The following is a 23758-nucleotide window of genomic DNA, read 5'->3' as shown; positions in this document are numbered from 1 at the left end:
CAAAGACATGATCTATGAAAGAAGTAACTGATAAACAGGACTCTGTTAAAATTACAAACTTCTGCTCTGCAAAAGACAGTATCAAGACAATGAGAAGACAAACCACATACTGGAAAAAAATATTTGAAAAAACACAATCAAGTAAGAACTCTTATCCGAAATATCCAAAGACTCTTAATAACAAAATGAACAACTCAATTAAAAAATTGGTCACAGACCTTAACAGACATTTCATCAAAGAAGATATAGAGATGAAAATAAGCATATGAAAAGATACTCTATATCATATGTCAGGGAATCACAAATGAAAAATAAATAAATAAATAAATAAGATACCACTATACACCTATTAGAATGGCCAAAATCTAAAATACTAACAATACCAAATGCTGAGAAGGATGCAGAAGAGCATCAACATAACCTCCCCAGACCCCTCAGCATAAATTAACTTCAGTGAGCAGCACAGAGCCAACACTGGTAGCCTAATTGGCTTACATCAAGCCCCACCATCAGCTGGATGTTGCTTTTCTTAGGCAAGTGTGCCTGAAAACCAGAGCAGCAGGCCCCTCCCACAGAAGACCAGCACAAACCCCAGCAGGCACCATGTCTACTGACCACAGAGTTCTGCAAAGCTTCAGCTCTAGTGGAAACAGCATCGGGTCCCTTTTAACAAATAGACCAGGGTATACCTAGTACCCTGCCATATTCTGGCTGGGGTCCTAACACTCCACAATGCAAGCAAGGAGAACTCTGCCAGGACTGGCCTAAGGAAAAGAGCACCAAAAACACAGAGTGGACAAAGCACACACCACAGACCCTTCCTGAGGCATGAGGCCCTGGAAAGTATATGACCTCTTCTTCACAAACCCATTACTCTCAGGGGCAGGTAGCATAATAGGCTTTCATAAGACACTGAAGAAGACACACACCTAGACAAGATGCTAAGACTGAGGAATTCATCTCAAAAGAAAGAACAAGAAAAGGTCAGAGCCTGGGATCTAATTGAAACAAATGTAAGTAATATGCCTGATCCAGAATTTGAAGCAACAATCATAAGGGTACTAGCTGGGCTTGAGAAAAGTGTAAAAGATACCAGGGTCCTTCACCACAGAAATAGAAGATCTAAAAGTTAGGCCAGAATGAAAAATGCAATAAAACAAGATCTGAAATCCACTGGATGTAATGACCAAAGGATGGAAGAATCAGAGGAACAAATAAGTGATACAGTATATAAAATTATGGAAAATAATGAAGCTGAAAAGAAGGGGGAAAGAAAAGTATTGAATCAATGTAGACAGGAAACTCAGTGACTCCATAGAACATAGTAACATTGATATTATAGGAAGAAAAAGAGAAGGAAAAGGGGGCAAAAGATTTACTCGAGGAAATTATAGGTGAAAACTTCCCTAATCTAGAGAAGGAAACAGGAGGCATAGGGAACTCCCATCAAAATCAACAAAAGCAGGCCAACACCATTATACATTGTAGTTAAACTGAAAAATGCATATATAAAGAAAACAAGTCCTAAAAGCAGAAAGACAAAGTCCCTAACTTACAGGGTAAAACAAATAAGGGAAGATCTCTCCACAGAAACTTGGCAAGCCAGAGAGTGTAACAGGATATATTCAACAAGCTGTATAGGAAAAATATGCAGCCAAGAATACCCTATCCAGCAAGGCTGTCATTCAGAATAGAAAGAGAGACAGAGTTTTCCAGACAGAGGTGCCTGGGTGGCTCAGTCGGTTAAGCTTCTGCCTTCAGCTTAGGGCATGATCTCAGGGTCCTGGCATGGAGTCCCACATTGGGCTCTCTGCTCAAGGGAGAGCCTGCTTCTTCCTCTTCCACTTCCCCTGTGTGTTCTCCCTCTCTCTCAAGTAAATAAATAAAATCTTAAAAAAAAAAGAATGGATGCTATACTTTGTCAAATGCTTTTTCCGCATCTAGTGAGAGAATCATATGGTTCTTATCCTTTCTTTTTTTAATGTGGTATATCACACTGATTGATTTGCAGATGCTGAACCACCCCTGTAGCCCAGGAATCAATCCTACTTGGTCGTGGTGAATAATCTTTTTAATGAACTATTGGATCCATTCTTGGTGAGTGTCTTGATGAGAATTTTTGCATCCATGTTCATCAGAGATATTGGCTTGTAATTCTCCTTTTCAGTGGGGTCTTTGTCTGGTTTTGGAATCCAGAAAATGCTGGCCTCAAAGAAAGAATTTGGAACTTTTCTTTCCGTTTCTATTGTTTGGAACAGTTTGAGGAAAAATAGGTATTAACCCTTCTTTAAATGTTTGGTAGAATTCCTCTGGCAAGCCATATGGCCCTGGACTTTTGTTTTTTGGGAGATTTTTTATTATGGATTCAATTTCTTTGTTGGTTATTGGTCTGTTCAAGTTTTCTATTTCTTCCTGCTTCAGTTTTTGTAGTTTACAAGGTTCTAGGAATTTAACCATTTCTTCCAGATTGTTCAGTTCGCTGGCATATAACTATTCATAATATTCTCTTATAATTGGTTGTATCTCTGTGGTATTGATTGTGATCTCTCCTTTCTCATTCGTGTTTGCGTTTATTGAGATACTTTCTCTTTAGTAAGATGTTCTTTAGCCTGCCTGTATTTGTGGCTTTCAAATTTTTTTGTGGTTGACTTCAAGTTTCATAGCACTGTTGTTGGAAAATATGCGTGGTATGATCTCAATCTTTTTGTGCTTGTTGAGGCCTGATTTGTAACCCAGTGTAGTATATGATCTCTTTGGAGAGTATCCCGTGTGCACTCAAATGTGTGTTCTGCTGTTGAATGTGTATTCTGAATGTGTATTCTGCTGCCTCAGGATGAAATGTTCTGAATCTGTTAAGTCCATATGGTCCAATGTGTCCCTCAAAGCCATTGTTTCCTTGTTGATTTTCCGCTTAGGTCTGTCCATTCCTGTAAGTGGGGTATTCAATTCCCCTACTATTCTTGCATTTTTATCAATGAGTTCCTTTATGCTTGTTATTATTTTATTTAGGTGCTCCTAAGTTGGGGGCAAAAATATTTACAATTGTTAGACTTTCTTATTGGATAGACCCCTTTATTATGATGTAGTGCCCCTCTTCATCTCTTGTTATAGTGTTTGGTTTAAAATGTGGTTTGTCTGATATAAGTATTGCTACTTGGGCTTTCTTTTGACATCCATTTGCATGGTAAATATTTCTCCATCCCTTCATTTTCAATCTACAGATGTCTTTAGGTCTAAAATGAGTCTCTTAGAAGCAACACATAGATGGGTCTATTTTATCCATTCTGACACCCTATGTCTTCTGATTGAAGCATTTAGTCCCTTTACATTCACAGTAATTACTGATCTGAATTTAATGCCATTTCATTACTTGTTTTGTGATTGTTTCTGGAGATTTTCTGTTTCTTTCTATGTTGCTTTTGGTCTTACTTTCCTACTCAAAGAGTACCCTTTAATATTTCTTCACAAACTCTTTTAGTTTTTGTCTGGGAAGCTTTTTTGATAAAAACCTCAACAAGGCAGGGAAAGAGGGAACATACCTCAACATCATAAAGGCCAGATATAAAAGGTCCAAAGCTAATAATCAGCCTCAATGAGGAAAAACCCTCTAAGGTCAGGAACAAGACAGGGATGTCCACTCTCCCCAATGTTATTTAACACAGTACTAGACATCCTAGCTTCAGCAATCAGACAACAAAAAGAAATCAAAGGCAACCACATCAGCAAGGAAGAAGTCAAACTTTCACTATTTGCAGATGACACAGTAGTCTATGTAGAAAACCCAAACAACTATACCAAAAAACTGTTAAATTCAGCAAAGTTGCATGACACAAATCAACATAGAAAAATCTACTGCATTTCTAAATACCAGTAATGAAGCAGTAGAAAGAGAACTCAAGGAATCTACCCCATTTACTACTGCACCAAAAACCATAAGATATGTAGGAATAAACTTACCCCAAAAGGTTAAAGACCTGTATTCTGAAAACTAGAGAAGAACACTTATGAAAGAAACTGAAGATGACCCAAAGAAATGGGAAAACATTTCACGCTCATGGATTGGAAGAACAAATATTGTTAAAATGTCTATACTACCCAATGCAATCCACACATTTAATGCAAGGCCTAACAAAATACCACCAGCGTTTTCCACAGAGCTAGAACAAACAATCCTAAAATTTGTATGGAACCACAAAAGACCACAAAGCCAAAGGAATCTTGAAAAAGAAAAGCAAAGCTGGAGGCATCACAACTCTGGACTTCAAATTATATTACAAAGTTGTAGTGATAAAGACAGTATGATAATGGCACAAACACAGACACAAAGACCAAAGGAACTGAACAGAAAACCCAGAAATGGACCCATAACTGCATGGTCAACTAATCTTTGACAATGCAGTAAAGAATATCCAATGGAAAAAAGACAGTCACTTCAACAAATGGTGTTGGGAACCTGGATGGCAACATGAAGAAAAATGAAACTGGACCACTTTCTTAAATCATATACTAAAATAAATTCAAAATGGATAAAAGACATAAATGTGAAACAGTAAACCATCAAAATCCTGGAGGAAAACACAGGCAGTAACCTCTGACATTGGTTATAAACTTCTTACTAGATAAATCTCTGGAGGCAAGAAAAACAAAAGCAAAAACGAATTACTGAGACTTCATCAAGATAAAAAGCTTCTGTACAGTGAAGGAAACAATCAACAAAACTAAAGACAATCTTCAAAATGGAAGAAGATATTTGTAAATGACATACCTGATAAAAGGTTAGTATCCAAAATACATAAAGAACTTAACAGACTCAAATCAAACTCAAAAACAAATAATCCAGTTTAAAAAAAATGGGCAGAATGGGGTGCCTGGGTGGCTCAGGGGGTTAAAGCCTCTGCCCTCAGCTCAGGTCCTGAACTCCTCAGATGGAGCCCCGCATCGGGCTCTCTGCTCAGCAGGGAGCCTGCTTCCTCCTCAATCTCTCTGCCTGCTTCTCTGCCTACTTGTGATCTCTGTCTGTCAAATAGATGGATAAAATGTTTTAAAAATATATAAATAAATAAATAAATAAATGGGCAGAAGACATGATTAGACGTTTTTCCAAAGACACACAGATGGCTAACAGACACATGAAAAGATGTTCAACATAACTCATCATCACGGAAATACAAATCAAAACTACAATGAGATACCACCTCACACATGTCATAACAGCTAAAATTAACAACACAGAAAACAACAAATGTTGGCAAGGATGCGGATAAAGGGGAACCCTCTTGCACTGTTGGTGGGAATGGAAACTGGTACAGCCACTTTAGAAAATAGGTGGAGGTTCCTAAAAGTTAAAAATAGAACTACACTAGGATCCAACTATTACACTACTAGGTATTTACACAAAGGATACAAAACACTGGTTTAAAAGGATGTTGGGGCACCTGGGTGGCTCAGTGGGTTAAGCTGCTGCCTTCGGCTCAGGTCATGATCTTAGGGTCCTGGGATCGAGCCCTGCATCGGGCTCTGTACTCAGCAGGAAGCCTGCTTCCCCCTCTCTCTCTGCCTGCCTCTCTGCCTGATCTCTCTCTGTCAAATAAATAAATAAAATCCTTTTAAAAATAAATAAAATAAATTTATTTAAAAAATTTAAAAAGGATACATGAATGCCGATGTTTATAGCAGCAGATATCAATAATAACCAAATTATGGAAATAGTCCAACTGGTCCAACAACTGATGAATGGATACACACACACACACACACACACACACACACAATGGAGTATTATTCAGCCATTAAAAAGAATGAAATCTTGCCATTTGCAATGACATGGATGAAGCTAGTGAGTATCATGCTAAGCAAAATTCAGAGAAAAACAATACCATATGATTTCACTCATATATGGAATTTAAGAAAGAAAACAAATGAATGGGGGGGCAGGTAAACTAGAAAACAGCCTCTTAACTATGGAGAACAAAATGAGGCTTGCTGGAGGGGAGGTGGGCAGAGGGATGGGTTAAATAGGTGATGGGTACTAAGGTACACTTCTTGAGATGAGCACTGGGTGTCATATGTGTGATGAATCACTAAATTCTATACCTGAAACTAAAATTACACTGTACTGTATGTTAACTAACTGAAATTTAAACAAAAACCTGAAGCTAAAAAAAAAAAAAAGAAAAGTTGTGAACCTAAAACTGCTCCAAAGAAATTATAATAAAGTCTTTAAAAACAATAACAACAATACATTAAGATTAAGTAGGGCTTTTCACATCAGGACATATTTCCATATAATTCATAAGACAAACAAATCTAACAGAAAAAGAAAACAATTATACCAATAGAAGATAAAAAGCCATTTGACAACACCGAATACCTATTCTTTATTAAAAGCAAAACAACTTAGTAAAAATAGAACCAGACACTTGTTTAACCTGATAAAATAGATTCCAGACTCAAAGACAATATACTTTTAAGAATCACCAGAAGCATTCCCACTCAAATCAAGAACAAGACAAGGATCCCTATAACTATCACTACAATTTAAAATTATACTCATGCATAATTGAATCAGGTAAGAGAAAAATTAATGTATGAAAAATCTAAAGAGGAAAACTATGTCTATTTGTATTTAATATGATTAATACCTAGAAAACCCAAGAGAATCAACTGTTATTACAAAGAGTATCAAAATACAGTGAGAACTGTATAAAATTAGCATACTAAAATCAAAAGCTTTCAAATTTAAAAACTTATCTTGTATAAAAGGCATCTGCTAAAGTCCTACAGGTAACACCACCCTTAATAGTTAAAAACAAACTTTCCCTGCTCCAAAGAAAAGGAACAAATAAGGCCGTTCACTCTCACTACTTCCATTCAACATTAAATAAGAGGCTCCAGCCAGTGCAAAAGGCAACAGAAAAAAAATAAAAGGTATCCAGATTGCAAAGGAAAAGTAAAAGTGCCTTTTTTTTATAGATTACATGCTTGTCTATGTAAAAAGAGCTGATGAAATCTACAAAAAGCTCGTAGAAGAATAAGTGAGTTTAGCAAGATTACAAGAAAAAAAATCAATATACAAAAATCAATGTATTGCTATACATTATCAACAATTAGAAATGGAAAATTTTTAAATAGTATTTATATCAAACAGTATGAAATAAACTGAAAAGAGTCAGATGAGTAAAACCTGATCCCTAAAACTACAAAAATGTCTGAGAGAAATTAAAGACCTTTAAATTAAAAGGAGAAAAATACCAGGTTGATGAATTCAAAAATTCATCATTGTTAGGGTACCAATTCTTCTCCCTAAATATAGTCAATCCAAATTCCAATTCCAATCCAAATTCCAGCATGGATTCTGTAGACACTGACAAGATTATTCTAAAATTCATATGAAAATGCAGAGGCCAAGAATAGCCACCCAAAACAACTTCAAAAAAGTAGTACAGAGTTGGAAAATAATCTTATCCCATTCAGGATTTAATCTGAAAAGTAATCAAGATGGTATGGTACTAGTGTAAAGAGACAAACACAATCAAGGGAATAGAACAGAGAGACTAGAAAAAGACCCAAACATACATGACAACTCAGTTTTCATAAAGATGTAAAATCAAATCAATGAGAAAAGAACAGTCTCTTCAATAACTGGTGCAGAAACAATTGGATATTCATATGCAGAACAAATAAACAAGAATCTACCAAACAACAAAAAAACAACTCAAATGTCTAAGCTAAAAGTTAAATTAATGGTACATTGATAAGATGGAAATCTGCACATTTGTTTTAAAAAAAAAGCGGATGATCTCTACATACCAATAGGGCAAGGGGACTCAAAATGTATTGTTAAGTAAAAATAGCAAAGCACAGAACAGTGTGTTAACAATCACCTCTTGGATTAGGTTGGTAAGAATATTAATAAATGTATTTGCTTATATATGCAGAGGAAAATTATGACGGATATAGTTAGTGCTAATGACAATGGTTACTCTTCTGAGGTGATAAATGAATAGGAAGCTTTCAGAGAAACTTTGCTACATGACTTTGAAAATTTATAATTCCTTTTTAACTGGTTTCTAGCTGTAAATACAAATAAGTTATAATTTGAGAAGTTACTACTTATTTTTACCATACTGAATATTATATTCTAACTATGTATTTTTTTTTAATTTTTTATTGTTTATAAACATATATCTAACTATGTATATTTTTAAAAAAACTGAACAACTCACTATCTCTTCACTGGGCTCAAACGACAAGTTGAGTAAGTTTTTAACAGAGCTACATAAAGTCCTAAAATCAAAGTTATCACCCAATTTTATAGATATACAGAAATGAAATTCTATTATTTTTCTGCAAAAACATATGCACTCTTTGGAACTGTAAACTTTGTTTAAAACCAAATAAAAACTAGTATTCTTCATAAAAATGATATATACATCTCTCACAAACACTTTATCATTCATAATATCACTAGTTCACCCATTCCCATTATAAAAATAATAGGAATCTCTACAGCAATAATCTGTTAACTGTAGCTACTATCCTGTACCTGGTGTTACTACAGTTTTACCCTTTATAACAAGTCTGCTACAAAATGCACTTTCCTTTTGTATAACTGGGAATAAAAGAGTAATAACTGGAAAATGCGGGGAGAGAGTTCTAGTTAAAATTCCAACTAGTGTTCCTTTAAAAAGAGAATATCCTAGGATTTTTTTAAAAGGGGTTATATAAGCTAAGAATAAAGAAAAAAAGTTTTTCTAGTGAAAAACTCATGAACAATTGTTCAACCCAACTGCTTCATATCCTTAAAGAACAGTTCTAATAGTTATCCACTGCAAATATTTCGAAGTAACACTGATTCTGACTCAAGAGATACACGATCTAAGACACATTTTCTTAAATGCTGAACTTGAATTACGACAGCACAAGCTGTAAACTGAATGCAAACTGAAACCATGTGGCTTCTACCCAACTTTTACACTGATTTAAAATTTCAAAAGTATTTCTGTAAGAGTATGTTGCTCCAGTTAGCCAATTTTCACCACTGCCATGGCCCACATTAATTGTCAGTCAACTTTATTCTTACCCTACAGATTGAGCAGGGCCCTGAGGTAGATACCCCAATAACATCCCTGCTACCACAACAGACTCAAAAGATCACAGCAGCAGAGATCTGTGGGAAGATCACAGCAGCAGAGATCAACTATGTCAGCCATGACAAGCAGGTGTTATGCAACATATCAATAAAAATAGAATGATAGCTTTGTATATCTTGACAGTTAAAAAGATGGGCACTGGATAGTGCTGGGATTACTGCTACTATTATATCCAAGGGTTAATATCAAATTAAGTGGATATGAGCAGAAGCAGTTAAGATACAACAAAAATTTCTATCATCAGGCATGTGGGATTATAGGACAAAGGAGTTTAAAACACACAATTGCGTATGTTGTTATACTTCCTATATTATTCTATCACAGCCACTCTTCTCCAAACATAATAATTTCATGGTTCATCTTTACTGTCAAATACTATGTAGCAGTTAAAAATTATTATCTAAGCCCTGGCCTGGAAATATTTCCAAGCCACACTGTTAAATGAAAAAACAACAATCCAAGAAAAAATTCAGTATGATGAATTTTCAGTATGATGAATTTTCAGTATGATGCATTTTAAGCATCATTTTTGATGATCACCTACATCAAAACAACAGAAATAAAACTCTCAATATATGGGTGTATGCAAATGAATTTTTTTAAATAAGAGTATGTACCAACCACTGGTGACCTTCAGAAGACATAACAGGTGATTTTCACACTATACCATTCTTCACTGTTTATAGCTTTTTTTTCCCCCAAGATCATTGTTTACAGCTTTTTAAAAACATAACACTGACCATGAATCAAAAACTATTATGAAAAACAAGAAAGTAACCCAGTTTAAGTTTCTACCACTGAGAATCTTACCCTGGACAAGACCTGGAAATTGTACATGTTTGTCCAGAATAGTGCTATATTCAATAAAATAATTTCTGAAAAAAATCAAGACAACTGGGCAGTAAAATGTCATTCATAGTCCTCTCACAAGCTGAATTATGATACACTGTAAGTACTAATTAGAAAATTTTACCTTTCTTGAAGTATAGATGTCAAAAAATGGCTTATTTCTGACACTAAATGGTTCCTGTGTTTTGTCAATGAGCCCAGTCTTCATTTTTTCATGTCGAGGACTTATTATTTCTCTTTCTATACACTGCAGACGAATATTAAAATCACAGTCTCCAACTGGCTGTGCCTGAATTAAATGAGACAATTATTTAAATTTCAACACTGAAACTATCTTATCAGTATAATTATTAAGGCTGTCACAGTATACATAGCATCTATGTAAACAGCACCCTTTGGAGTAGTCCAATGCACAGCCTGCACAACCACACATGCCAGTCCTGATTTCATTAATTAAAGACACCTAAACACATACACAGTTATTTTAAATTATAAATGCATAACATAATATGGGAGAGTGGTATAAATCTTCTCTAATATATATTGATCTGAAGTTATCACATCTGAATTAAAGTATTAATATACTCACTAATCATTTTATTTGAATTAGTAAAATTTTATCAATTAGTAGAATCTGCATAAAACTACAATCCACATAATTCAGGAAAATATAAGCAAATAACACATCAAAATAAGAAACACAGTCACTTATAATGTTTTTGTTGCTTAACACACTAATGCTTTACAGCCATCATCAGTAAGTAAAAGATAATTATTAGACAAATACATCCGCAACTCTAAAAACCAGTAACATCAAACAAAGTCTCCATAATATACTCAGTAATATAAAGAAAGTTCTCCATATGCAGTATATATACAATATGGTACATATATGTGGTATACAAGATTTGAATCATAAAGTAAAAAGTGAATAAAATTTTTCTATGAATTGAAGGTAGGGGCTTACCCTATCTTAATGGTATATAATAATACAGCTTCTAACATTTCATCTGGGTGACAATAACTGTCCAGATTAGTATCATCACCTCATATCAAGTACCGCTCTTCTCTACTTTGCAATTGGACAGTCTTCCATGAATTCTTCTCACTTCTTCATTTTCTTCCTCTTCTCTAATCTATATTACTCAACCTACATTTAAACAACCTAATGCTTACAAATAGGTGACAATATTTGCTTAAGCTGTGGACATTAAATCTGTCTTAAGGATGACTTTTTCTATTGGAAAAGAAATAGTTTTGAATTCTTTCTCACTTCAAAATACTACCCATGCTGTCACTGGAGTTGTCTTTCAAAACAATGAACGTGATATCCTATCATTACCCTAACTAACACCCTTCAATAGTGAGTGCCCTAATACAGCCAGGACTAAGCTAAACTGCCTTATTCAAGTCACCTGGCCCCCTATTCAACAATCTATTTTCATTTCTTGCTATGTCCCACATCCTACCACACATTAAGTACACTAATAGCCTCTAATGTTCCTGACCTCCATGATTCTATCCTTCAAAATTAATCCATGTTAACTCTGGTTAAACTGAAACAGTTTCACCTCTCTAGTATTTTTTATATATTCCAGTATCTCTAACATACCTTTATTGTTGTTATACTATTATAATTGTTTCTTTACATTTATTTCTCATCCATAAAATCGATGGTTTACAAATTTCTTTTGATTTTGCACCCAATCTAAATACATATCCTAACAAATGTTTACAATATATGCATGTTAAATTTTAATAAGTTGCATATATGTACAACTGTATATGTTGTAAAACAGACAAAACCTGAATAAACAGATAAAAAATAAGTTCCACTTTCTTCCCAAATCCCACCGTTGAAATGGCCTTCTTTGGAAATCAGTGTACTGAACTACAAATTCCTTGAAGGCAATAAATTATTTCTCATTCATCTGTGTATATCCAATCCCTAGAATAACACTTGACATATAAAAGATGATCAATGAAATTCTTGGTGGACAAAATAAACTAAGGGAACTTAAAAGATTTTAACTATCTTTTTCAAAACTTTATTTTTTTCTAACAGTGACCTTGATTTTATGACTCAAAATAAGCTGGTTAATCATCAAGGCTCCACAGTAAATTAAAGAATTAACTAAATATATATATAAATTAAATATAAATATATATAATAAAATTAATTAAATATTAAATAAATTAATTAAAGAATTAAATATATAAATATATAATTCCAATTATAAATACATTTTAATATCAGAAACTTGAGAGAAAATGTGACTTTAAAATCAATGAAATATGGCAACAGGCACTCAATACATACTCACTGAGTAAATAATTAGACCTACTAAAATCGTAACTTAATCATTTTTACAGCAAAATATGGATGTATTTCCCAAACAAGACCAAAAAAAGCACAAACTTTGAGAAGGTCTAGTTAAGTCTGATTTCATGAAAACGAAAAATTCCTGTGCATTAATAGATACTAATTTGCAAAAAATATTGTCACAAACATAACGAAAAAAGGATTAGAATGCAGGAAAGATAGATCATTAATTCCTACACATTAAGAAGACTGACAACCAAATAGAAAAATAAGAAAATTATTCAAATTTAAAATTAAATCTCAAAAGAAAAATCCAAACAAGTAAAAATGAACAAACGAATCAGGCCTAACTTCATTAGTAATAATGAAAGAGCAAATTAAAACAAGATCAGATGCCATTTCACACACATCCAATTAGCAAAAATTTTAAACTCTGATAATACCAACTGCAGTAAGCTGTTAGACCTACTTCTGAGAGGAATTCAGCAACGTAGCACATACACCTGAAGTTGCCAATTCAGTCAGAATCTCTATGATGTAGGAAGGGGTGAGAGGAACTGTACTTTTTAAAAACACCGCTGGTGCTTACATCCCAAGAATGAGAATTGTCCTAGAGAAACTCTGATGTATGCACACAAGAATATATAAACTGTTTAATAGCAGTGTAACAGCAAAATATGGCAACTCAAATGTTCATAAAAAAAAGACAAATTCTGTATATTTATACAAAACAATACTCAACAGTAATTAAACTGAATGAACTAAACCTATGTGTATTAATAAAGATAAACCTCAAAATAACACGGAGTAAATGCTCAGTAAGACAGTACAGTACAATATATATGTAACACTAGAAACCTTGCACAACAATACCACATGTATTTTATGGGCACACACATAGGTAGTAAGGTTATTAAAAACATTCATAGAAATAATAAACATCAAATACAGGGTGGAAGTTACTTCTGGGTAAAAGGGTCAAAAATAGAACAGTAAGGTGTGCATGAGAAACTTCTACTGGATCTGTAATGACTTATTTCTTATTAAAAAGAAAGTGCAGTAAAAATGACAAAATATTAAGCTTTAACAAATCTGGTGGTTAGTACATGTGTATGCCTCATATTTTGCTCTATACTTTTGTATACACTGAAAATTTTCATATTTTTTTTTAAGAATTAGAAGGCTATTGTCAAAGACAAAGCTCCCAGGCTAAGAAGTGAACCTGCATGGAATACATATTAAAGCAGAGCTCAATGTCAAAAGGCAGAGGAGACAAAACTCCCTTCTTCACAACAAAACAATGCCACCCCCACCCTTCATGTCTCATTATGGACCAATGAACAATTATTCCAAAATCTATGATAAGAGTAAGTCAATTCTAGGAAGCATTACTGAGGCATATAGTAATCACAAACAGACAAAATTAAAAACTTGATGGTTTCTGACCTAGGAAACTGTTTGAAATCTATAAATTCAACAGAAAATGAAATATGTACATTGAAAATTTCTAGGAAAAAGATGCCTTTAAAGTGGATTAATGCAATCCTGAATCTCGATACTGTCCTTTAAAATATATATCCCAAAAAGGAACTTTTAAAAAATTTTTTTATAAAATCTTCAAAATTCTAAAACTTAAACACTCTTAATTCCAGAATTCTTAATTGCTTTCAGTCTTGTTTGAATACTAAATGACTATGCAATTTGAATAATATATGTCTAGAGAAATGATTATACCTTTTCATAGATGTACACTATTGAAAGAGTTTCTCACATTTACAGAAATGATGTTGTACTGACTAAATAATTTAGATACTGATACTATAATTAAACATGAACAGGCAGATTCTTGGCTTGTCTAAAACTATAGGAAATGGGTAGAAAATATAATTCCTATTTTTTTATATCTATTTATGACAGAATTTTCTATTTTGTTTTTAGTTTCCTGCCTGTACTCATGAATAACATATTTGTGCCCCTAAGTTATACATTCAATACCCATAATCAGCTTTTCTTTTTAAGTGACAGCAACAAAATCTGTGGACTCTTTTTTTTTTTTTAATCGTGTATAGGATAACTAAAACTAAGAGTTTCCACCTTAAAAAATTTTGTCTTATTTTATCAATTAAACTATTTTTATTCACTCATTTCAAGTACCTTATAAAATCTAAAGACAAAGCAATGTGCAAAATTATTAATAAGGTATCAAACGGGTAACTAGAGTCACAATTTTTCTTTCCTACCATCTCTAAGACAGTAACACTTTTTATTTGGAAAAACATATCTGTTATCTCAGGGACAATTTTTATTTTATAAATTATATTAAAGGTACTTACATTGAATTTAATTATGTCATATATCAAATATCTAGGAACGGCCTGTCCATTTACTCTGTCAATAATCATTTCCTTGAAAGAGAAAAGAAGGTTAAGTTTCTTCATACTTTAATGGCAAGTTCTTTAGTTTGATTAAAATAAAACATAGACACAGAAAGCACAAAAACCTTATATATACAACCTGATGAAACACTAATATGAACACACTTACACCCAGATCAAATCAATAGACTGTCAACATCCCAAAACTCCCTGTCATGAATTTACTCTATTGAAGTAAAATGATACGAAAATATCTCATTATGCTTTTTCTATTTGAATTACTATGCTAGATTTTTTTATGTTTAAGTTACTAAGCAACTATTAAAATAAAGAAACTACAAATTTTAAATTCCAAATACTAGGAATATTTTAAAAATAATTTTGTTAAATCATTATTGCTTTCAATTTTGTTACAGGCTAACTATATCACAAAATCTGCAGGTATAAATGGTGTCCTTATTATAAAATATATTCCCCATGCAATCCATCCAGCCTTTCTTGGTTCCATGTCCCTCTACTATGATCAAAGGGAACAGGAAAAGAGAATGTATTACATATCATAGCCAGTAAGTGAAAAAAAAAAACTTAAATCCTGCACCTTGACAGAAAAGAGATAAAGCACATTAAAAGACAGGCGTGCCTGGGTGGCTCAGTCGATTGAGTGCCTGATTCTTGGTTTTGGCTCAGGACATGATCTCATGGGTCATGGGCTCAAGCCCCACATACAGTTCCATGCTCAGTGGAGAGTCGGCTTGGAGATTTTCTCCCTTTGTCCCTCTCTCCACCTCTCTCTCTCTCTCTCCCACCCTCTAAAACAAATATTTTTTTTAAAAAAGATTATAGTTACATAATGCAGTATGTCACAAAATTTTAATTCTTAATACATTTTGGCCTAAAACTATTTTTCTTTCCTCAGATTCTTTCTAGGAAACTAAGCAGGGTTTTTGTTATCTAATTTCATGACAGAAAATCCACAACCACCTAAAATGACTAAGCACATATTGATTTAGGACAGACATACTTTGTTAAGAAACTATTATTAATTAATTACTTTCCCAAATACATATTTGTTAACCTGCAGACATTTATTTATGGTTATTATCTTGAACCTAACACATGGCACAAATTAAATCACTTCATTATCTTAAACTATTTACTAAATATTTTTACTTAACTACTTGTATCTGATAATTTTATGAACCATCAATGTGGCACCAAAAACAGGTTTCAATTCATTGTTATTGTCAAAAATGTGTGGATGGAAATTAAATGAACTTCCAGGTTCAGATAACAGACATCACAGAATTTCTCTCCTAAATTACCTGATATGAACAAAAACATATATTCCTTTGAACATTAAAAATAGTCAAAAGGAAAATTTATTACAAGTAAACAAGTAAAAAGAAATTTACAAGTAACCATTAAAAACTGAAAACTACTAAGACTGTGGTAAAACAAAAAGGCACAGCATGGTTCAGCTCCAAGCCCACTAAACCCCCAGAAGCCCTACTTGTCCAATGACAAATTCTTGATAACTGTCATTATTACACTCAAATATAGATAGAAACAAACTCAGTAGTTATTCTTGTCTTCTTTTTTTCCTCTCTTCTGACTGGAGTAATAAAAATAGCACAATAATCTTTGTGCCTGAAGAAAGACTCCTAGACTCCACAATGAATTGAAGAAATAACCTGAGCCATCACTGGAATAATATATGGCTCTCAATTAGCTGAAGAAAACATTCACTAAAAGCTTCTTAAAAAGAACAGAACCCAGGGATTCTAACAAAAGATCCCCAGTAAGTAGGCTGAAGGCTGAGCTCTTCCCAAATGACATCCCCACCACAATGACCCCTTATACATAGCTGCCATCATTACCCTAAGCTACAAAAAAGTAGATAAACATAAAATATCTAAGCTTAAAACTTAGTTAAGAAAATTGGAACCCTTGGGTACTGTTGCTGGGACTGTAAAATGGTACAACCACTATGAAGAGGTTCCCCCATATACCAGTGCTATATGCTCCAGCAATCTCATATCTGGGTATATATCCCAAAGAACTGAAAGCACATCCATGCTTATAACATCATTATTCCAACAGCTAACAGGTGGGAGCACTGCAAATATCTATCAACACACAAATGAATAAATAAATCTGATATACAGTTGTAGCAGAATAGTATTCAGCCTTAAAACAAAAGAAAATCTATCATATGCTATAACATGAATAAATCTTGAAGACACTATGCTAAGTAAAATAAGCCAGTCACAAAATGATAAACCCTATACAACTTCACTTATATGAGGTATCTAAAGTAGTTAAAATCACAAAAATAGAATGATGGTTCGCACAGGTGTATAGGTAATGAGGAGCTATTAAATGGGTACAGAGTTGCAGTTTTACAAGACACTGTTACAGGGAACTTTTGCACAAAAATGTATATATAGTTAACACTACTGGACTGTATCCTTAAAAATAGTTAAGATAGTAAATTTTACATAATGTGGTCGTACCACAACTATAAAAAAAAATTTTTTAATAAAACCCAGTTAAAGAAGGAAAAACAGATTTCCTCTTCTAACCAAACCGAAAAGTGAAGAATTAGATTTGCCAACTAGCCTGAAACAACAAAAGATGTGGACAAAACAGAGGAAGCAATAATTTTCAAGGCACTAGACATCCAACAACACAGGACAGTAATCTCTAGAAATGGTAAATAAACTATATGAATCCTAGGATTTTCCCAACTTATAGCCCAAAGGGTTTCCAGGCTTCAGTAGGGGTCCCAGCAAGCAGGAGAATCCCAGGTAAAGCTCAGCAGTCTCCCTCAGTTAAAAAAAAAAAAAAAAAAAGAATAGTTGTCTGGGGAGAACAACAGGACTAGAATTCTCAGGGCAGAGTGAGAGAGACAGACAGAGAGAGATGCCCAGATAAAGAACTACAAATATCCTCTATCAGACTTCCATGAATGTTCAGCAGAGTATGCGTGTGAAAAAAAAAAACATTCAAAAGTCTTAGAGGACAACACAGCGGGCACTGACACAAGGTTGGGAGTAATGCCTGTCCCCACCAGTCAGACTCAGGACACTGAGTACTCAGAAGGATCTTGTCTCAGCAGAGAATAGTTATGCCTAGACTAAACTCTGCTCTAGACCATCTAAAAAATCTTAAAAGCAGGACTCAAAAGGTATAAAGCAGTTCCAAGTAAATTACCTCCTCCTAGAACAAACCTCAAAGAAATAGGAATACAAAAATAACAAGCCCCTAACAAGGTAAACTTCAAAATGTCTGGCATCTAGTGAAAAATTAACAAGTATGCAAAGATGCAAAGAAAAAAAAATACAACCCATAAAGAGAAGAAAAATTAATCTAAAATAGGCTCAAAACTGAGAAAGAGGTTAGAATTAGCAGGCAAGAAAATTAAAGCAGATGATTATAAGTATTCCATATATTCCAAAAAGCTAAGTAGAGATATAGAAGACATTAAGAGGATTCCAAATGAATTTTCAGAGGTGAAAACTACAATGCCTTAAGTGAAAAATAGTATGGATGGGATGAATAGCAATTTAGACACTGCAAAGGAAAAGATCAGTGAACTTGCAGACATAGCAACAGAAACTATCCAAAATCAAACATAAAAAAAGTTGGGTTTACTTCTTTGTTTAAGATTTTATTTATTTGGCAGAGAGTGAACACAAGCAGGGGGAGCAGCAGGCAGAAGGAGAGGGAGAAGCAGCCCCCCAACCTCCACAGAGTAGGGAGCCCAATGTGGGGCTCAATCCCAGAACCCTGGGATCATGACCTGAGCAGAAGGCAGATGCTTAACTGCCTGAGCCACTGGGGCACCTTTTTTTTTTTTTTTTAAAGAGCATTAATAATCAAATCTTCAAACATGTAAAAGATGGAAATAATGGCAAAAAAAAAAAAATCTACTTTTAAGTAAATTTGTAAAGCCGTAGATAAAAGATGCTCAACAAACCCTAAACATAAAAAAAAAACCCTGAAGAAAACTACAAGATACATCAATTTTATATTGCTCAAGAATTTGTTAGAAATTGCTGCATTGTCGACTGCAGCTTAAATCCTTCATTGGTGGGTCCCCACACACACACACAGAATCCCGTGTGTTTGACCTCCCTATCCTCTGTACTTTTTTTTTTTTAAGTTAACATATAATGTATCATTTGTCCCAGGGGTACAGGTCTGTGAATCATCAGTATTACGTAATTCACAGCACTCACCATAGCACATACCCTCCTCAATGTCCATAACCCAGCCACCCTATCCCTACCTTCCCCCCTCCACTCCCCGGCAACCCTCAGTTTGCTTCCTGGAATTAAGAGTCTCTTATGGTTTGTGTCCCTCCCAATCCCATCTTATTTCACTTTTTCCTTTCCTACCCCCTACAACCCCCTGCCCTGCCTCTCAAACTCCTCATAGCAGGGAGATCATATGATAATTGTCTTTCTCTGATTGACTTATTTCACTCGGCATAATACCTCTAGTTCCATCCACATCATTGCAAATGGCAAGAGTTCATTTCTTTTGATGGCTGCATAGTATTCCATTGTATATTTATACCACTTCTTCTTTATACATTCATCTGTTGATGGACATCAAGGTTCTTTCCATAGTTTGGCTATTGTTGACATTGCTGCTATAAACATTTGGGTGCACATGCCCCTTCGGATCACTACATTTGTTTCTTTAGGGTAAGTACACAGTAGTGCTATTGCTAGGTCGTAGGGTAGCTCTATTTTCAACTTTTGGAGGAACCTCCATACTGTTTTCCAGAGTGGCTGAACCAGCTGGCATGCTCTGTACTTTTCTATACTCCATTTTCTTTTTTTTTTCAAAGTACCCAGGTACCCACCTTTCTACCTATCCATCCAGTATTTCCTGAGCCCAAACTATGTATTAAACATAGCTCTAACTGCTAGAGAAATTAGGCAAACAGTCCCTACCTTCAAAGGAGAGTCCCATGAAGAAGAAAATACATTAAGTAGCTGGGTCCAATGAAGAGTTCTAGTTTTAACAATAGATGGCTATATAGATAGAGTAACCATACAGCTTACTGTCTATATAAGAATAATTCTGAGAATGAAACAGATTCCTATTAATAAATAAACCAAGACAACAGATACAAACCTACACTATTTTTCAGCCAAATAAGAACATATGATATAAGCTTAACAAAGAGTAGTTATTTCTAACTGAAGAATAAGAGAAAGGTTTGATAATAAGATGTTGTGACCCCTTAGTCAAATCCTGAAAGATACAAGTGGATATTTCCTAGCAGGATGGTAAATGAGCCAAACAGTATTACAAAGGAGTAAAAAATGGTAGTTTTGAGTAAACTGTCCAAAGCTCATTACAGATGGAGCTTATGGTTCAAGGGTCACAATGAAAGACAATGCTAAAAACATGGGCATGGCCCAGATATAAAGAATACCATGTTTAGTAGTTTGGGTTTCATGTTATGGGCAATGGGGAACCACTAAAGGGTTTTAAGGAGAGGAATAATTAACTCCTCTCTGGAAAACTGTAGACTTTCAAAGCTCAACTCAAAGGTAACCCATTCCTCAAAATCCTTTCAACTAAGGCCCGCTTGATTCTAATTATCATAGTTCACCCAGGTGATAAAATGTTCTAGAATTAGAGAGTGGTAATAATTGTACAATCTTGTGAATATACTAAAGACTACCAAATCATACAGCTTAAAAGGATGAATTTTAGAGTACCTAAATTATATTTCAATTTTTAAAAATAAAATTAATTTTTTTTAAAAAAATCCTAAAATCAGTTCTTCAGGATGAAGGGAAATAATGGAACCTAGATACACAGCATATATAAAATGTCAGCTATATACATATTGATTATACACATTATGTACCCATAGGCACAACAGAATGACTGAAAGAAAATACAACAAAATGTTAAAATGCAACCTCTTCTTGACAGTTTAATTATTCTACTTTATGACATACTTTCTAAAATTTTAGCAAGTGTGCATATTCCTTTACAAAAAAACATTAACGTTGAAAAGGCATGCCATTTTTCCAAGATTCTTGCTATTACCTTTGGTGATTAACTGCTATATTCTCCTCTTGGCCTCAATATAAAATCAACTGAATTTCACTGATTGTTTCAAATAAATTAATGCCACATTTCTAAACTCCTATTTTCCACATTTTGTGGGTCAAAGAACATAATTTAGAGAGCAAAACAAAAGCTTCAATGCTCACATCTGACAGCCAGACAATTAGGTAGTTTGAGTTATTCTTGGATTTGGAATTTTACAAAAACAATTTGCAAATGAAAATGTAGAAGAAACAGGAAACTACAGAGGACTGTTTTAATTAACTAACTGGAAAAAGAGATATGGCAACTATAATTCTGGTCCAAGTAAATTGACATCATGAATCATATTGCTATTTTAAAACTTCACAAGAGTCTATTATGCAGCTTTCATTTGCCCAAGTTCAGGGTGAAAATAAATAGTATTGCTCAGTTAAATCTGCAGATGGTTAAACATCTAATTTTTAAGCATTATTTCCTACCTGGAATGCCCTCAGGCCGTGCCCAACAAAAATCTCTTTCTGAAGAAATCTTTCCATATCTAATGCCAATTCCTCTATAAAACATCTTTCTTTCCAAACTAACTAGATTTAATGTATTTCTCCTCTAAACCACCACTGGACTTTTAAAATACCAATCGCCAAGTTATTGTTTTATTTCAAGGTCTCCTCCATCGCTATCCATTTTTCTCCACCACCACCAAATGAAGTAAAAAGTCTCAAGGGTGAGGCCTTTTTTCAACACTCTGCACTCCTGGCACAGCAACTTGAACATGAAAGGCATTCAAAAATTATTAGTTCAATGATAAACCATGCTAAGCTGTGGCAAATGCTTTAACTTAGAAGTCTTATTCTTCCTTTTATTTTACTGATTATAAACTAAAAAACTCTATCTTAAATGAGGGTAACAACAACAAAAATGTTCTTGCTGATCCTGTGAACTCACTGCCACAGCTGCCACACTGGCTGCACAGTTTATAAACAGTGCAACTCCAGGGTGACAGTCACACCAACTATGAGAATGGCGCACCCTGGAGATGTGCAATGCACAACGCTTCTAACCTTACACAGTGAACTCTGTCAACCACAAGGGGGTGTGTACTGCGCAAACACACACACACACACACATAAAATATATGTTCCAAATGTTTATGTATATGTACATACCATTTCATTACAAAATTACATTTTACTACTGCCCCAGAATACACAGCACTCTTTTGTTTTGTGACTACATTTACTCTGCTCCGTCTCTGCCACTACATCCAACTACACTACCTTCTTTTTTCCTTTCTAATCTTTACTACCTGGTTCATAATCATCCTTTCAACCTGGACACCTACCATCACTCACTAGGAACCACCTAATATTTGATCTTCCTTCCACTGCCCTTCGGCATATGACTTCAACCTCTCACCCTCCCTAGATCACATCCTGAACCTTCTCATCACCACAAACTATACCTCAGAAATGACTAGTTCAAACATCCTATCTCCTATCAGTCTTCCATCTTCTGGTTTGTATACTCCAAAATCTAGCTGGTAAATAAAAATGAAGGTCATGGGATGGGACCATAAGCATTCACTCGGGAAAAAAATTCACCTGGAAAGTGATATTCCCTCTGTTAAAAAAAGATGTATTTTATGCATGTGATTTTCATTAGGATCATTCTATCATTGAGAATTTATAAGTAAATATTCACAACCCATTTCCTATCCAACAATGGATTAAAAACCAGAAATATATGAGCAAATTTCATCTTAAGGCAAGAAAGCATTCTCATACAAATTCCAGAGAATTATTAGCCACTTGTAATTCAATCTGGCTCATGAAAAAGATTCAACATTGAAGAAAGTTTAGAAATTTTGTAAAAAGTTAGAAATTTTTAAAATGTAATTAGTATCTCTGTAGAAAGGAGACCTGCATTTGTGAGAAGTTATAATAAAGATGTAGAGTCCCTTTTTCCTCCAAAGAAAAGCAGGGAATGTGTGGCAAAGAGATAAACCATACAACCAAAAAGAGCAAAGAGAAAGATGAATGGTCTGAAGGCAAGGCTACCAGAGATTACTCTACAGAGAAATGTATAAGCTTATTATTGTATAGATCTGCACATAAAGTGGAGCCTAACTTCTTAATCAAACAGCCTATTCACCCAAAAGCTTCAGAGAAAAATCTAAGTGGCAAACCTCAAAATAGCCAGGAAATTGGGTACACTTGGACTGCCAAATATTAAACTGTGTGCTTAAGTCAAAGTATTTTTTTAAAGATTTTATTTATTTATTTGACAGATGGAGATCACAAGCAGGCAGAGAAGCAGGCAGAGAGAGAGGAGGAAGCAGGCTCCCCGCTGAGCAGAGAGCCCGATGTGGGGCTCGATCCCAGGACCCTGGGACCACGACCTGAGCCGAAGGCAGCGGCTCAACCCACTGAGCCACCCAGGTGCCCCTTAAGTCAAAGTATTAAAATCAATCTAAAACTACCACTGAAAGACCAAAATACTAATGGAATGAGAAAACAATTCAAAAAAAAAAAAAAAAGATAGATAAGGGAATCCAGTGTATAATATAAATTATATATCCAATTAAAAAAGAAAACTAGATTAGCTTAATGGTGTGAGAAAACACTTTAGACAGTTGAAAATAAATAAACTCATACCCTTATCTACTCCTTTTATCAAAATGTATTTCTGGGGCACCTGGGTGGCTTAGTGGGTTAAAGTCTCTGCCTTCGGCTCGGGTCATGATCCCAGGGTCCTGGGATCAGATCCCATATCAGGCTCTCTGCTCGACAGGTAGCCTGCTTCCTTCTCCCTTTCTGCCTGTCTCTCTGCCTACTTGTGATCTCTGTCAAATAAATAAATAAAATCTTTGAAAAACAATCAAAATGTATTTCAGATAGATCAAATACTTAAATATACAAATAAAACTGTAGAAGTACTAGAAGGAAATACAGGTGAGTACTATAATAATTCTAAAATAAAAA

The 23758-nt window shown here is 34.3% G+C and overlaps 1 protein-coding gene across 1 annotated transcript in view; it reads right to left on the bottom strand.

The window, feature by feature from the left end:
• Positions 1–23758, bottom strand: part of RNGTT (RNA guanylyltransferase and 5'-phosphatase) — a 344889-nt gene that overhangs the window by 211570 nt on the left and 109561 nt on the right. The window contains exons 10-11 of the mRNA XM_044245889.1: positions 14658–14729; positions 10126–10290 (exon numbers count right to left, since the gene is read on the bottom strand). Coding sequence (XP_044101824.1) covers positions 10126–10290; positions 14658–14729 — 237 coding nt within the window. The remainder of the gene's footprint in view (positions 1–10125; positions 10291–14657; positions 14730–23758) is intronic.

This window comes from Neovison vison, chromosome 1, assembly GCF_020171115.1.
Source record: "Neovison vison isolate M4711 chromosome 1, ASM_NN_V1, whole genome shotgun sequence".
Classification (NCBI taxonomy): Eukaryota; Metazoa; Chordata; class Mammalia; order Carnivora; family Mustelidae; genus Neogale; species Neogale vison.
Note: the sequence above shows the minus strand (reverse complement) of the source record. Positions and strands in the feature narration are given on the sequence as shown.